General features: G+C 37.0%; 1 protein-coding gene across 1 annotated transcript in view; it reads left to right on the top strand.

Moving 5' to 3' along the window:
• Positions 1 to 773: 773 nt before the first annotated feature.
• Positions 774 to 14,570, top strand: part of ADAM7 (ADAM metallopeptidase domain 7) — a 33,254-nt gene continuing 19,457 nt past the window's right edge. Inside the window, exons 1-8 of the mRNA XM_040965750.1 lie at positions 774 to 819; positions 1,802 to 1,905; positions 3,712 to 3,788; positions 5,889 to 5,967; positions 7,824 to 7,900; positions 8,845 to 9,037; positions 10,546 to 10,599; positions 13,770 to 13,841. Of these exons, the coding sequence (XP_040821684.1) occupies positions 774 to 819; positions 1,802 to 1,905; positions 3,712 to 3,788; positions 5,889 to 5,967; positions 7,824 to 7,900; positions 8,845 to 9,037; positions 10,546 to 10,599; positions 13,770 to 13,841 (702 nt within the window). The remainder of the gene's footprint in view (positions 820 to 1,801; positions 1,906 to 3,711; positions 3,789 to 5,888; positions 5,968 to 7,823; positions 7,901 to 8,844; positions 9,038 to 10,545; positions 10,600 to 13,769; positions 13,842 to 14,570) is intronic.

The raw sequence follows: 14,570 nt of genomic DNA, 5'->3' as shown, positions 1-14,570 counted from the left end.
ATATATAGCAGTATATGTGTATAAATACATATGTGTATATGTATGTGTGTATCTATATTTACATATATATATATAGAGAGAGAGAGAGATTGACTCCAAAGTACAGATGAAGAAAAAGCTTAGCAGTGGTAACACATCACCTGCAGGCTTGCCCAAAAGCTTTGCACAGCTGTTTATTAATGCTTTGTTTTTTGAACCAATGAGAAAGAGTGCTATCATTACCAAGAATATTTACGTCTATCTTTTGCAAGACATGCTGCATTCATTTCTGGATTTTTAAATTTTCCTTTAAATTTTAAGTCATGTATGTGATTTTTATTTAAATTTCTACATTCTCGCCTTTTTCATTTCACCAAATGTTTTTCTGCAGTGGTCATATGAATGGCAAGAACTTTTTCTTCAGTCAAAGTATGTAAAATATCCCTCAATAAATTTTATGACTTTTTTCCTTATTTTGTTTTACTCTTGAAGAGTTTACACATCTAGACTTATATTAGACCTGAAGTAAAAAAAAAAAAAAAATCAATGACCATCCCACCTCCCCCGCCCAGCTCTCTGCTTGTCGTTAATTAGTACATGATGTCCAGTCTGCAGTTTTGAACCTCCAGTGCCAAACAGGTTGTGCAATTCCATCCCAGCACACTTCCGTAGGCCTGATCAAAACTGCCCGGCTCCCTGGAAGCCCCTTCATCCTCACAGCAGATGTGAGAACAAAGCACAGTTCACATCTTTTCTGAACTGCACGTTCCCCTCTCCTACGGGAACCATTCACCATGTTTGCTGGGTATATATTTTTGGTGATTTTATTCCAGATTAAAGGTATGTCTTAACATTGTTTTTATCAGGTATTTCTTATTATGTTCAGAAATAATGTCTCTTTTGCCACAAATTTGGATTTTAAATGATTAGAAATTAACTATAAAATGTTGATTTTGCAAAGTACATAGCACAGGACTTGGTCTAAGTTGTGGCACATCACAAGTTTCTGTGATTTTGCGGAATGCCACCTCAATCTTAAATAAGTAGACCCACCACACAAAGTAAAAAAGAAGTGGACCTTAATGGGAAACCTACCAAATTAACAGCGCTGTGCACACCCTTTGGCCACTGTGTAGAGCATAAGTGAATACTGTCATCTCTATGTTAAGAATAACAAGAATGATACTAATATTTTAAGATCCTAAAGACTGATTATGCTACTAGCAGTCACACAGCTCATAATCAGGTAAAACCAGATTACGGTATATTCCAATGACGTCTCTTCCTCGCTCTTAAAGAGTAAACTTGAACTGGGCAGAGATCACTTCACAGAGAACTGCCAATGAGATAGAACAGGAGAGAAAACTGGACTCAGAGCTACCAAAAGCTCTTTACAAACAGAAGCTTAATACATAACCATGACAGCTAAGGCTTCCAATGAAAATGTCCTTGCAAAGCAAAACCCGATAAGTTATATGGAAACAAAAGATTCCAGTACAGGCTGTGACAGCAGGTGGAATCAGAGACAGGCTCTTGGATGGCAACCTGACAAAGACGACAACGCAGAACACAGTGAAAAGAGGCAAGAAACCGGATGACCCTCATGTCCTCGCCTTCTTTATAATTTTGCTTATACTCTCCTGGTTTGTAAACCTCACTCTCAATTTACTGTTCAGTGAAGTGGGGATGGTATTTCAGTGTTACTGTCCATGGCAGTTCTCTGGGAACAAGTGGATCGTCCTGAGAACCGTTCCATTTTTCAATCACCATACATGAATGTTAACATCAGACAAATTGTTTTCCTGTTAACACTTTCTTTTAGATGATACAATCCTTGGAGTAGAGGGTCAAGAATTTATTTATCCAAAACAACTCCCTCTTGTACGGAAGCGAGACGTTGGGCTCCCCCATGACTACAACATACCGGTATGAGTTTTGATTCTGTAAATAAAATTTGGTGCTGCCAGAAGCCTGGAGGGGGATGCTCTTTGGCTCATCAAGAAGCAAATGGGAAGAGAAGAGGATCAATGTCCCTTAGCTTACAGCATGTGTGAGGGTGTCAGCAGACCCCTAAAGTGTCAGGAAACAGGGACCGGCGCGGTAGCCTAGTGGTTAAAGTCTTCTTCTAGCACATGTCAGGATCCCATGTAACTAAGACATTACTTGGGATGCCTGAGTCGCGTATCAGTTCCAGTCTCAGCTTCCTTCCCAATTCCAGCATCCTATACTTGTGTGCACCCAAGAGAAGCAGTGGAAGATAGTGCAAACATTTTTTGTTCTTGCCATACATGTGGGATGTTGAGATGAAGTTCCTGGCTCCTGCTTTTGGCCTGGCCCAGACCTGGCTGTTCCAGACATTTGGGGAATGAACCAGCCAATGGGAACCCTCTGCTTGTGTCTCTCTGCCTCTCAAGTAAATACTGAAAAGAAACAAAGAAACAAAAAACAAGACAGAAAGCCATGTAAATAATTGTGCTGTTTTGTATAGCTCTGCATATTTTAACTTTTTATTAGTTTATAACAGATTCAATGTGATCTGTAGATATAAGATCATAATCTCTTTCTCCTTTCATTCCTGCATCCCTCCTTCCTTCTCATTTTTTTTTAGTTTTTGAGATAACATTTTAAATTTATATTATAATTAAAAATGACCATTTCTCTCATATGCAGTAAAATTTACAATTATTGCAGATCATTTAATAAATAGCAATATAATCCATCACAAGTCCCATTTTGTTTATTACAGAAAATACCTATTACAGGTAACAAGGCAAGGGCACAGAAACTGATAAAAAATTGAGTGGAAATTCTAAAAAGGGACTTCCCTTTTTTGTGATACATTTGGCAATACACAGCAAAAATCTCTCATTCTTTAGCAGTACAACTGCTAACCCCTGAAACCAAGTTTCTGATTATAAGTATCAATTAAAAATAAATAAAATTTCATTCACATTTTTAGCAACCTTAAAATGGATGCAATGGCATTAAATTTATCTGGATAGTGAATGGTATCATTCATTTAGTAAAAATCTAGACTATAATCCAATATATACAAAGTTATTGAAAAAAATTGTGAAAAATTGTTATCTGGCCATAGTTTAAGTTGTGCATTATTAAAAAACTTTATTCTATATATTTTTAAAGCCCTTTGAAAAATAAAGCTTTAATTTAAAATTAACTTGAGGGGCAAATATCATGGTCCAATGGGTTAAGCTGCTGCCTGTAACGCTAGCATCCTATGTGAGTGCTGGTTCTAGCCCTGGCTGGTCCACTTCTGAACCAGATCCCAGCGAAGATGCCTGGGAAGGCAGTGGCAGATGGCCTCCTGTTCTTGGACCACCCACTAGGGAGACCTGGATGAAGTTCTGGGCTCCTGGCTTCAGTCTGGCCCATCTCTTGGCATTGTGGCCAGTTGGGAGTGAGCCAGTGGATGTCATTTTCTCTCTCTCTCTCTTCCGCTCTATTTTTCTCTTTCTCTCTCCTCCTCCCTTTTCATCTCTGACTCACCCCCTTCTCTTTAACTCTACCTTTCAAATACATTTTTTTTAAATCATTTTTAAAACAACTCTAGTAACCCCCCCATTCAGCACTTAGCATTCTCCTGAGAGGACTGCTGCAGACCTGTATGGATCCGCATCCCTTCAGCCTCTGCACAACTCACCCCCCGGACACACTAAATGAGCACATGCTGATGGCACTTGTTGATGGCACATGCTGGATCTTATTTTTCAGGAAATGTATGAAGAAGAATTGTTATATGAAATAAAACTAAATAGAAAAACCTTCCTCCTTCACCTTCTAAGATCAAGGTCAGTTCTGCTGGGATCTATAGCCTTGTAAGTTGAGTAGCCTGTATTATTTGTTTTCATATAACCTGCCAGTGCAGTGAATTCCTTATCACTGCTGTTCACACGGAAGTGCTACAGGATTTCATGTTCTTCAGAGACAAGCCATTGCAGCTCTGAGTTCTTGGCTCCTGGTTTTGTCCTGGGCAGACTTGGTCATTACAGATGCTGTCCCCTGCTTCCTGAATGAGTCCCAGTGGGCACGTGGAGTTTTCTGAGCTCCACATCATCTTTCTGAGAAGATGGCCAATAGATCATCGCTTTGTGAATCAGTGGTACAAAAGAAATTTGAAAAATGTTTTCTTAAGGGACTTCTAAATTATTTAAAAGATTCTTACATAATGCATCAAGTAGACTGGAGAAGTAAATGAAACACTGGGAAGAATTTCTTTCACCAAGACATCTTGTGTAGCAAAACAGTCTTAACATCCTTAATCTTCATAAGCCTGTTTTAAAACAACCCATTGTGTTGCTGTTGATTAGCTTATATTGTTTTGTTTCATCATCTGTATCCCTAACAGCTCTATCTCAGTGCCACAAAAACAATAGATTTCAATATCTGTTTACAGTGTTTTCTCTTCAGGTAAAATTTACATACAACAAAAATGCACTAGCCTGAGGTGTGCAATCATGCATACACTAAATTTTATTTCTAGGGTAAATTAATGAGCTATCATTGTATACATTTATGGGACACAAAGTAATGTTATGAATTATGAGTGTAGTAATTAAATAAGCCTTATTAGCATATTCACCAATGATTTTGAAAGTTCAATGAACTATTTTTAAATATATTCATGCAATATATTTCACAAAAATCACACCTTATGCTTCCTGGCTAAATCTGAGTTGTGTCCTTTCACCATCACTGATTCCAAAGAGTTGTCTCTCGCCATAAATTACTTTTGTCCATTCTGAAAATTCTTATAAAAACTCACACAGCAACTACACTTGTGTAAGTAACCTACTGTTGTTGAGATTCATTTATGCCATTGCATGTGTTGGAAATGTGGTTCTTTGATTCTTCTGGGCAGTCCTTCTCCTGATAACGAGGACTCTAGCTATTTTCACTGTTTGGCTATTAGGAACGCTTTTATGATTGTTCTTGCAAAGCCTTCTTTTTAGCACACTATTTTTTTAAGAAGGTATTTAAATTTACTCTCAAAAGTTTTCAAGTACCAAGCGCATGTTTATGATCAGCATTACTACAATGTACAGTAGACCTTTCAGACATTCCTTCCATCTGACAGAAACAGTACTTCTCATCCACATTAACTGCAGCAATAACAACTATTCACTACGTTTCTTTTTAATGGCAACTTGGAACATGTCACCGCCTACAAAGCTGACATTCTCAGAAGAACCCAGTTCTCGGCCACGTACTAGGAATGCTGCAGCCTGGCTGTTCTGGTACTTCTGTCAAACTACTCTTTGTTATGAGAATGTCTACTTTTGCTAAGGCAGTGGGGAGGAAGCATTTTCCTTTTGTGGCATCTGTATCCGAAGGCTGATACCATAGTGCTAGCTGTCTTCTTTTGATGAGAGGGAATGTGTACAATAGGGTGATTCAAATGTTAACCCCAAAAGTCATCCCTTGTACAGAGAAAGGACTCGAAAACGTCACCTGGAAATGGCAGCAGCAATGACTATCTCAATGGTGGGATTTTGGGAAACTGTCTTCTCAGTTTACTATGTCTATATTTCACAGTGATAAATGATATATACCATGTGCTTACACATAAGTTTTGGTACTTGAATTTCTGCTTAGATAACTTTTTCTCAGAATCCTTTTAAAATTGTTTATTTTCTTCAATTTGCCAAAATGTTTATTTGGCTTTCCTTTAGACCCTATAACATCATGAAATTTAGGTAAAAGGCTTTTCATATGAATGGGCTCATTGCTGATTTTTGTGTATTTCTCATGGGAGAGGACCCTGTTGAGATGTGAAAACATTCTGGAGCCTTCTTTATCACATGATTGTTTTCATCAGTTAGATTTTTAAAATTAATAAACTTAATTTATTAATTTTATTAATTTATTATTTTTCTGCTTTGTTTTTGTAGGGAGTTCCTTGGCTCGAATTACACTGAAACATACTACACCTCAAAAGGAGAAGCGTTTGCGAGGCACATTCAGATCGAGGTATCTTAGAATCTTCTTATGGCTCCTATCTGGAAGTATGGTTTCCTACCATGATTTTAAAATCAGTTTTAGCCAAACAAACTACACCAAGGTGTCACATCAGAAGTAGATTCTGAACTGACTAGCCTCGCATGACCCTAAAAAATAAAATATGACACTCTGACCCCTGAAAACAAGGTGATCACTGCCTGTCAAGCAGTTCGTAACTAACAGCGTATCTTTCTTTACTAAAATGATTTCAATAGAATTCGAACAATGGTAAGTCTGGAAGAAAGGTGAAGCCCATAAAGCCACCCTGGTGAGACTGTAACAGAAATGAACAAATTTGAAAGAAACAGCTTTAACATGTACATCCAGCTGACTTGAACATCCCTTGTCCCAATCCCCCTGACGCACTAGTACCAACGTGTCTTCGACATTGCCAGGTGGAGCTCTTTTCAGTTATCGTTGATAACATGCTGCTGGGTATGGGTTCTGCTTCTATACCTTCATTTCCCAATCCCATCCAATGCCCTATGGGACCTCCTAAGAACAACATCACTCTTGCATAACAAGATCATATACCCTGAAACACCAATTTCCTCTATTTAAAGCAACTGCCATTGAAAAATAGGACAAGAGGAAAACTGGTACCATTCTTTTGTGTGAGGGGTTAGTTTTTAGCCTGTGTCGTTGTAAAGTTTATGGAAGGCCTAGAAAGTGTCACCCAGAGGCAGAAATTGAGCAAATGAAACTGAAGAGGAGAGTGATCACTTCATGATGCTACTGTGAGGAAAAGTGCCAGGTCAGGAGCAAAAGACAACCTGATTGGATCAGAGAAGTCAGGCGGGCACGTGGAGGGGACTTGTTGGAGAGTGATATTTAATCTGGGGAATCATCAGAAGTTGATTTTATGTCATAGCCAGGTAGGAACAATTCTAACTCTATTAGCACAAAACAGTTTGATGAAAATTTTTGGATTTAAGAAGTCAAGAAGAAAAATGTTCACATTTTGGAAACTGGTGTCATCACCTAATCACTAATTTTGTGAAGGATGAATTCATATAGGATTCTACACAAATAATCATGCAATTAAGACAAAGTTTTTTTATTTAAGATTTATTATTACTATTATTTTTTACTGGAAAATCAGATATATAGAGAAGGAGATACAGAGAGGAAGATTTGTCTGCTGACTCACTCCCCAAGTGGCTACAAAGGCCAGAGCTTCGCCAATCCAAAGCCAGAAGCCAGGAGCCTCTTCTGGGTCTTTTGCGTGGGTACATGGTCCCAAAGCTTTGGGCCAAGATTAGAACTGATGCCCATATGGGATCCTGGTGCATGCAAGGCAAGGACTTCAGTTGCTAGGCGTGCTGAGCCCAAAACAAAGGTTTCTAAAGCAAGGTCCAGTATGTCCAAACAGTGTATGAATGATTGCACGACAAGAATAACTATAACTGGTCAGGAGGAAATACTAACATATTTTGAACAAATTAATAGCTACGGTCCGGTGGTAGCCTAGTAGGTAAAGCCCTCACCTTGACCATGCTGGAATCCCATATGGGCTCCAGCTCTAATTCCAGCAGCCCTGCTTACCATCCAGCTTCCTGTTTGTGACCTGGGAAAGCAGTCAAGGATGGCCCGAAGCCTTGGGACCCTGTATCCATGTGGGAGGCCTGGAAGAAGCTCCTGGCACCTGCCTTTGTATTGGCACAGCTCTGGCCATTGAAGCTGCTTGCGGAGTGAATCATCGATGGAAGATCTTACTCTCTTGTCTTTCCTCTTCTCTGTATATCTGATTTCACAATAAAAATAAATAAAATCTTGAAATTTAATTCATAGTTATGCTTACATTGTCTTCCTGTTTTCCATTTTAGGAGCATTGTTTTTACCAAGGTTCCATTGTACATGAACTTGATTCCGATGCCAGTATCAGCACATGTAATGGTCTGAGGTAATACAGGGTATTTTCAGTTTTCTTTGTGAGTTTTGTTATGAATATTTAAGTATCTGCCTCATTTATTCCCTTGTACTAACTCTGATGAACAGATTAACGAGAACAGAGCCACAGTAGGTTCTTCTTGTGCGTAGCAGCAGTAGCCTATGATTTTACGTTTGACAAAGTATTGCTTAATGTAGGGCAAATTTTCCAGTATATAACCGAGAGATTCAGAACTGGGTGATATGTGAAAATTGTCTACTCTGTCATTTCACGTTGTGATAAAGATACTGAAATCAGAGACATTTCTGAGCAATCAGTTTTGAATGGCAGAACTAACTCCAAATTCAGTTCTCTTAAGTGCTATGTCTATGAATTTCCATTATATCATTATTCTTCAGTAATTGAACCTGTTTCCATTCTCTACAAAGCAAAAAATCAGAGTAAAACCCCAGGTTCTCTAGAGACATTACCCTCCAGGCAATCTTGGGACAGTAAAAGGATAAAAGAACAAGCCACTTTTATCTCCATTTACATGGACTTACTTGAGTAGAGCTGGTATTTTCTAGAATGAGAACCTCTCTAATGATGGAATTACCACATAAGATTATTGATACCTCCGTATATTACTTTAAAATTAATAGATAATGAGTATAGACATTTATAAAACATTGCCCAAACTGAGGCATGCCAGAGGCCCACAACCACAGGGGGAACTGCTACTGTTCCTCGACTGGCCAACTTCTGGAAAGCAGGTAAGCTGACTCCTAGAAAAAATCATTGCTTCAGCCAAAAATCAGGTGTGTTGTCTCATTTCATTCTCACCCCCAAAATTATGCTACATGTTCAAGAAGGACTGGTTTTGTAGTATCCATTGTTTTTTGAAAAGACAAAGGAAACAAGATGGAATGGGAATAATTACAAATATTGAATATTGAATATTTTCTCAATTGCTATAGGGGGTTCTTCAGGATCCATGACCAAAGATACCTCATTGAGCCTGTGAAATACTCAGATGAGGGGGAACATTTGGTGTTCAAGTACAATCCAAGAGTGTTATATTCCACAAATTATTCTTGTGCAGAACTCAATTTTACCACAAAAATTGTTCTAAACAACACTGACTTATCTGAGGAAGACTCTGAAAAAGAAGTGAGTATTCTATTTTTAAAATCCTGTTTACCACAGTGAAAACACCTTTTGTTTCCTTTATAATCTTGAGAGACAATCTGTTCAGCCCATGGAATGTATAAGCTACTCTGACACTTCATCATCTCAAATATTATATTTAAGCTTATGTGCTAGTTATCTATATTTAAAGCTTTCATACCCTACAGCAAATTTTCTTGAATCTATTATTTTGCATGATACATTTTTATAGGCGTAGGGGCTCATCCTTACCTTTCCCCTTCCTCTCTCCCCAACTTCCCCTCCAACCATCATAATACTACAGCACGTCAGTTCATGATTATATGTTTAACTTTCTGATATTCAAATAGATCATGACATGGTAAGAATAGGAAAAGGTAGAAAACCTAGTATTATAATGTAAAAGTGTATTAATGAGTCTTAGTAGGGGTCCAGCCTTTTTTTTTTTTTCAGGAATAGAGATACACACCTACAGTTAACTCTTAGTTCCATCAATTTCATGAAAAGGGACAGTCTTCAATCCTATGTATAGAAGGACAGAGTTAGCACTTTAGGACTGATAGATTGAAAAGAATGATATTCACAGTACAATGAAAAATAGTCTAGATAATTATCTTTCCTTTTGTTCCTTGCCATTTTGGATTTGGGGTTGGGGTAGGGACTGCTGATGACAAAACAGGACTCCAGCCTTCATGAGGCCAAATGTTGTAACAGTTATATAATATTAAGGGCAATAAGAAACTGCATTTCTGGGGAAAGGTTGCATAGAATCCTCTGTGTTTAGGCTCTCTGCAGATAGCTCATATCCTCAGACATCTCTATTACATCTTAGACTGTACACTACATGATTGTTGACTTTTTTCCATGTCTAATATCTTATGTTATTCTTTTCTTGGTTGAGCAATGTACTGAGTAAATACTTTTGTCCACAAGAGAATGACTTGCTTAGTCAAATCTTGAAAATATCTTCTGGTTTATCCTTAGTGAATACTTGTATACTTCAATGTATATGTACTAAAAGTTGAAAACTTACAATGATTCATGAATTCAAAAAAATTTTAAAAACTTCTGATTATCACTGTTTACTTGCTCCTTGGAAATGAGATGACCCCACATCAGGAGATGTGGAACAGGGAGTAAGAAGAAAAATCACTGTCCTCTTTTGGTCTTTAGGCATGGATTGTTACTTTTCCACACCTTTGGAAGCATTTAATTTGTAAATTTTTTTAAAAATGCTAAAAACTTGACTCATCATCATTTATACCTCTGATTTGAGCTAAAATATTAAATAAAGATGGGGAAAATTATCACTAAGTCATATTGCTTTAGGATTATGAAACCTGATACTTAGGGCCACATTTTATAATAGAGTTAGATATAACTATTTGCCTGATTTTCTGATCAATAATTTTTATATTATTTCTTTTGAAATGTTGTGTCTTTTTCCAACTTAAAATGTAAAGAATAAAAAATGCTGATTATGTCACATTGAATTTTCCATAAATTTCCAGAGCAGCCACAAAGAAAAGTATGTTGAACTGTTCATTGTTGCTGATCAAATAATGGTAAGTTTTCAGATGATATTTCTCTTTTGCAGTATTTTTGTTGAACTTTAGTTGTGTTTCTTACACAGTGAGAAATGTTTTCTTATCACAGTGCAATGCTGTGGTTAAGTACCTGGTTGAGATGCCAGTATTTCATATTTGAGATGCCTATATTTGAGCCCCATTTCTAGTTAATGATCCTAGCTTCCAATTAATGCAAATCTGATAAGTCAGTGGTTATGCTCAAGTAACTGGATTCCTAACAGCTAAAAGAGAGACCTGGATTGAATTCCTGGCCCTTAGCTCACCCTGCGCCAGCCCTGACATTTGCACGAAGTTGGAGAGTAAACCTGCAGATGGCAGTGCCACGTCTGTCATCTTCTCTGACTCTTTGCCTCTCACTGAACAAATAAATAATTAAAACAAAAACAAAAGAATCCCAGAGATAATTCATGATAGTTTTCCAGAAATAAAGCAAGGATAAGTCAAGATATAATTGTGGCAGTTACAAAATATCAGAACAAAGAAAAGGCTTCATTTGGAACAAAGAGATGTATTATCCATTATTAGTGAATAAGTGATTCCCAGAAAAACATGAAATAATCTTCACGCACCCAACTACATAATATTTTAAAAATCAGTAAAACAACAAGACTAAAACAGAAACACAAGGTTTTGTTTGTTTGTTTGTTTGTTTGCTTTAGATTTACTCTATCAGAAAAATTGGTCAGAAAAGCAGATGCAAAGAGACAATTCTTCATACATTTCATAGTTATTATCACTCTCATAATAATGCAGCTGTTTTGTTTAGTGGTTCAGCTGATGGGCTGTTCTAAGGGCTCCTCAACTGCATGTGCGGTCTTTAGTATGCAGTTTCTGTTTGTCATGAGTCTCTAGGCTAGCCTTCAGATTCTACCATCATAGCTGAGCACAAAAACATTTAAAACAGAATAAGCATGGGACCAACACAATGGTCTAGTGGCTAAATAGTTACCTTGCACATGCTGGGATACAATATTGGCACCAGTTTGTGTCCTGGCTGCTCCATGTCCCATCCAGCTCCCTGCTTGTGCCTTGGGGAAGCAGTCAAGGACGGCGCCAAGCCTTGGGACCCTGCACCCACATGAGAGATTCTTAAGAATCTCCTGGCTCCTAGCTCAGCTCCAGCTGTTGTGGCCACTTGGTCCTAAAAATAGCTGTGAAGAATCCATCCACATCCAATAAAAGTTTGCATAGTAATAAAATTTTACTTCCATAAATTTTACCTTACTTTGACATTAATCAATATTTTTAAAGAAAACATATGGTAATCTCTCAAGCATCTCAAATATATATGTGCAAATGCTTCTATTTATGTGTATATATGTATACATATGTAAATTTATGGGAGTATTTATGTACATGTGTGTATACATAGAGAGAATGAGTGTGTGTATCTATATATGTGTGTGCATTAGTGATAAAATGCTTTGCAGATAAACAGTGGAAGAAAATACAGGACACTTAATCACTTCCTGTTCTATATAAACATTAAAGTTAGTAACAAAAATATTAGAAATTTTCCTCAAAATTGAGAAGATAAATTTTTTCAACATTACAATTGATACTTCTAGAGTATTAATAAGCAAAAAAGAAAGCCTTATGCCCTTTCAAAAGAAAGGTACATTTTAACACATTAAAAAACAGAGGAAACTACAAATTAATCTATCAAAATCTTAATGCGTTAGTTCTAGACAGTAAATCATTAACTTTCATTCACATATTCATGAGAACACTAATGCTTGCTGAGAATGAGAAAACTTTATGTATTCATATTCCTATTTAAAAGGTAGAGTTACAGAGAAATAGGGAGAAATAGAGATGACTTCCAATCACTGTTCCCTCCCAGACAACCACAACATCCAGGGCTGGGTCAGGCCACAACCAGTAACCAGGAATATCATCCAGGTCTCCATATGGGAGACCCTCCATCCAGGGCTCTCTGCCCTCTCGGGTGCATTAGCACGGTGCAGGAAGGGAAGAGAAGTAGCTGGGATTTGAGTAAGTGCTCCTATGGAATGCTGTCATCCCAGGTAGTGGTTAATGGCTACAGGTTAACCTTTACTTGTAGTGCCAGCTTGGAAAACCCTGTTTTAACAACGCGTTTATTAGTAAAGGCTAACAACAGGTTCTTAAAAACCGACTATTAGAAAGAGCATTCCAGGCAGAAAGAGTAGAAAAATGAAAGCAATCGTTTGGAAACATGGTGAAGAATTCATGTGTCTAAACAGGATAATGAGGGGGAAGACATGGTTAGAATGTACCAGCATTGGAGCCACCAACTTGAAAGGGAAGAATAGAACACGAATGTCTGATCCCAGGGAACACCAACCTTTTAGTCAATGTTTGACAACAGGACTGCAAAGGTCACACCTACATGCATCCCCATGGCTGCAAGTCACTGTTTGATAAAGCACCTCTTCCTGTAGATTGCTTGGATTCCCTCAAAATCTGGTTTATTGCATACTTATACTTTGTGATAACATGAACATGGAATGGTTGATGAGGTTGCTTGTAATTCAGTGATTACTAGGAACTTTAACAGATGCCATTTCATATTATTATTAGTTTTATTTTTACTATTAAATGAGACAGTTCCATAGGTTCTGGGATTTCTTCTTCCACCCACCTCACTCCCCCTCACCTGTACTGTTTTCCCCTAGAAGATTACAATACTAAAGTCCGTCAGCAACAGTCACAAGTGCATCCTTCTTCTATTTAAGTGTATCCTGACATTGTAGCTATAGATAACATTAGAAACTCCAGCATTGTATTATCAAGATATGTTTAACAGTTTCATTGGCATTAAATCTTCTACTGGTGAGTAAAAGATACTGCAATGTCTCTTCACATGATAAATTTTAAACCACTAACCAATCAGCTTATCAACCCATACAATGTAATATGATAAGGGACAGAGTTAGAAAGAAAAACCTAAAGTAGCAATACGAAAGCATGTCTTTTATAGACTGCTGTACCTGGTTATTTCATCTAGAATATATTTCTGTACACTCTCACTTTTCAGTAAATCCAAAGAGACTTCTTCTTCCTTGTTCCAATTAGTTTGTTACATCTCACAATGGATGAAACATTTTATTGAATTACTATTCAATTGCTATTATTAATGAATACTGATATGTTTTTATTTCCAGTACCGTAGGAACAGTCATCCACATGATAAACTAAGACACCGAATTTGGGGAATGGTCAATTTTATCAACTTGGTAAGGTTTGAAATCGTTTTTAATCAAATTGAAAATACAAAGAAAAGTTTAGAATAGTTATCATCTATTGTAATATTCACCCGGATATTGATATACCCAAACCAAAGATCATCCAATAAATTAGGTAAAAATTCATTTAAAACAATAGCAACAAACCCCAGCTCTTTTTGTTTCAAAAAAAAAAATGTCAGTTGGTATTTAAGTAAGTTTAAAATACTAGTACCTAATCACAAAATGTATGAAGCTGTATACAAAAAAAAAAAAAATCTCTCTGCTGTAATTCTCAGTACTCCACAAAACTGCATTATAAAATTCTTTCATGTTACAACTCACTGCTTATAGTTTGGCACAGAAATCAGGATAACTTTCAAAAACTATATTGAAATCATCAGTATATTTATATTATAATGGACTACAACACTTGTTACACTGAGAACTACACATTTTTTTCTTTTGCTGACACCTACGACTTCTACATATCCTGCTAGTATAAAGTGGCCCCAGAGGAAGACACTGTATGGAATGTTTCCTGTAGATCAATGGTCACCCATTCAACAGTTATTGGGAATTTGCTTGGTCTATAGTTTTGAGCTGCTCTGAAAACACTGTTTTATATATGTGTACAAAGTTGTATGAAAATAAAATTGCATATATGATATATAAACAGAAATTGGAATGCTGTTGTGCAGAAAATGGGTGCCTGATTTCTTACGTACTTCACACACATTT

This window comes from Ochotona curzoniae, unplaced genomic scaffold (genome assembly GCF_017591425.1).
Source record: "Ochotona curzoniae isolate NIBS_2020 unplaced genomic scaffold, NIBS_Ocur_1.0 scaffold_4505, whole genome shotgun sequence".
NCBI lineage: Eukaryota > Metazoa > Chordata > Mammalia > Lagomorpha > Ochotonidae > Ochotona > Ochotona curzoniae.
Note: the sequence above shows the minus strand (reverse complement) of the source record. Positions and strands in the feature narration are given on the sequence as shown.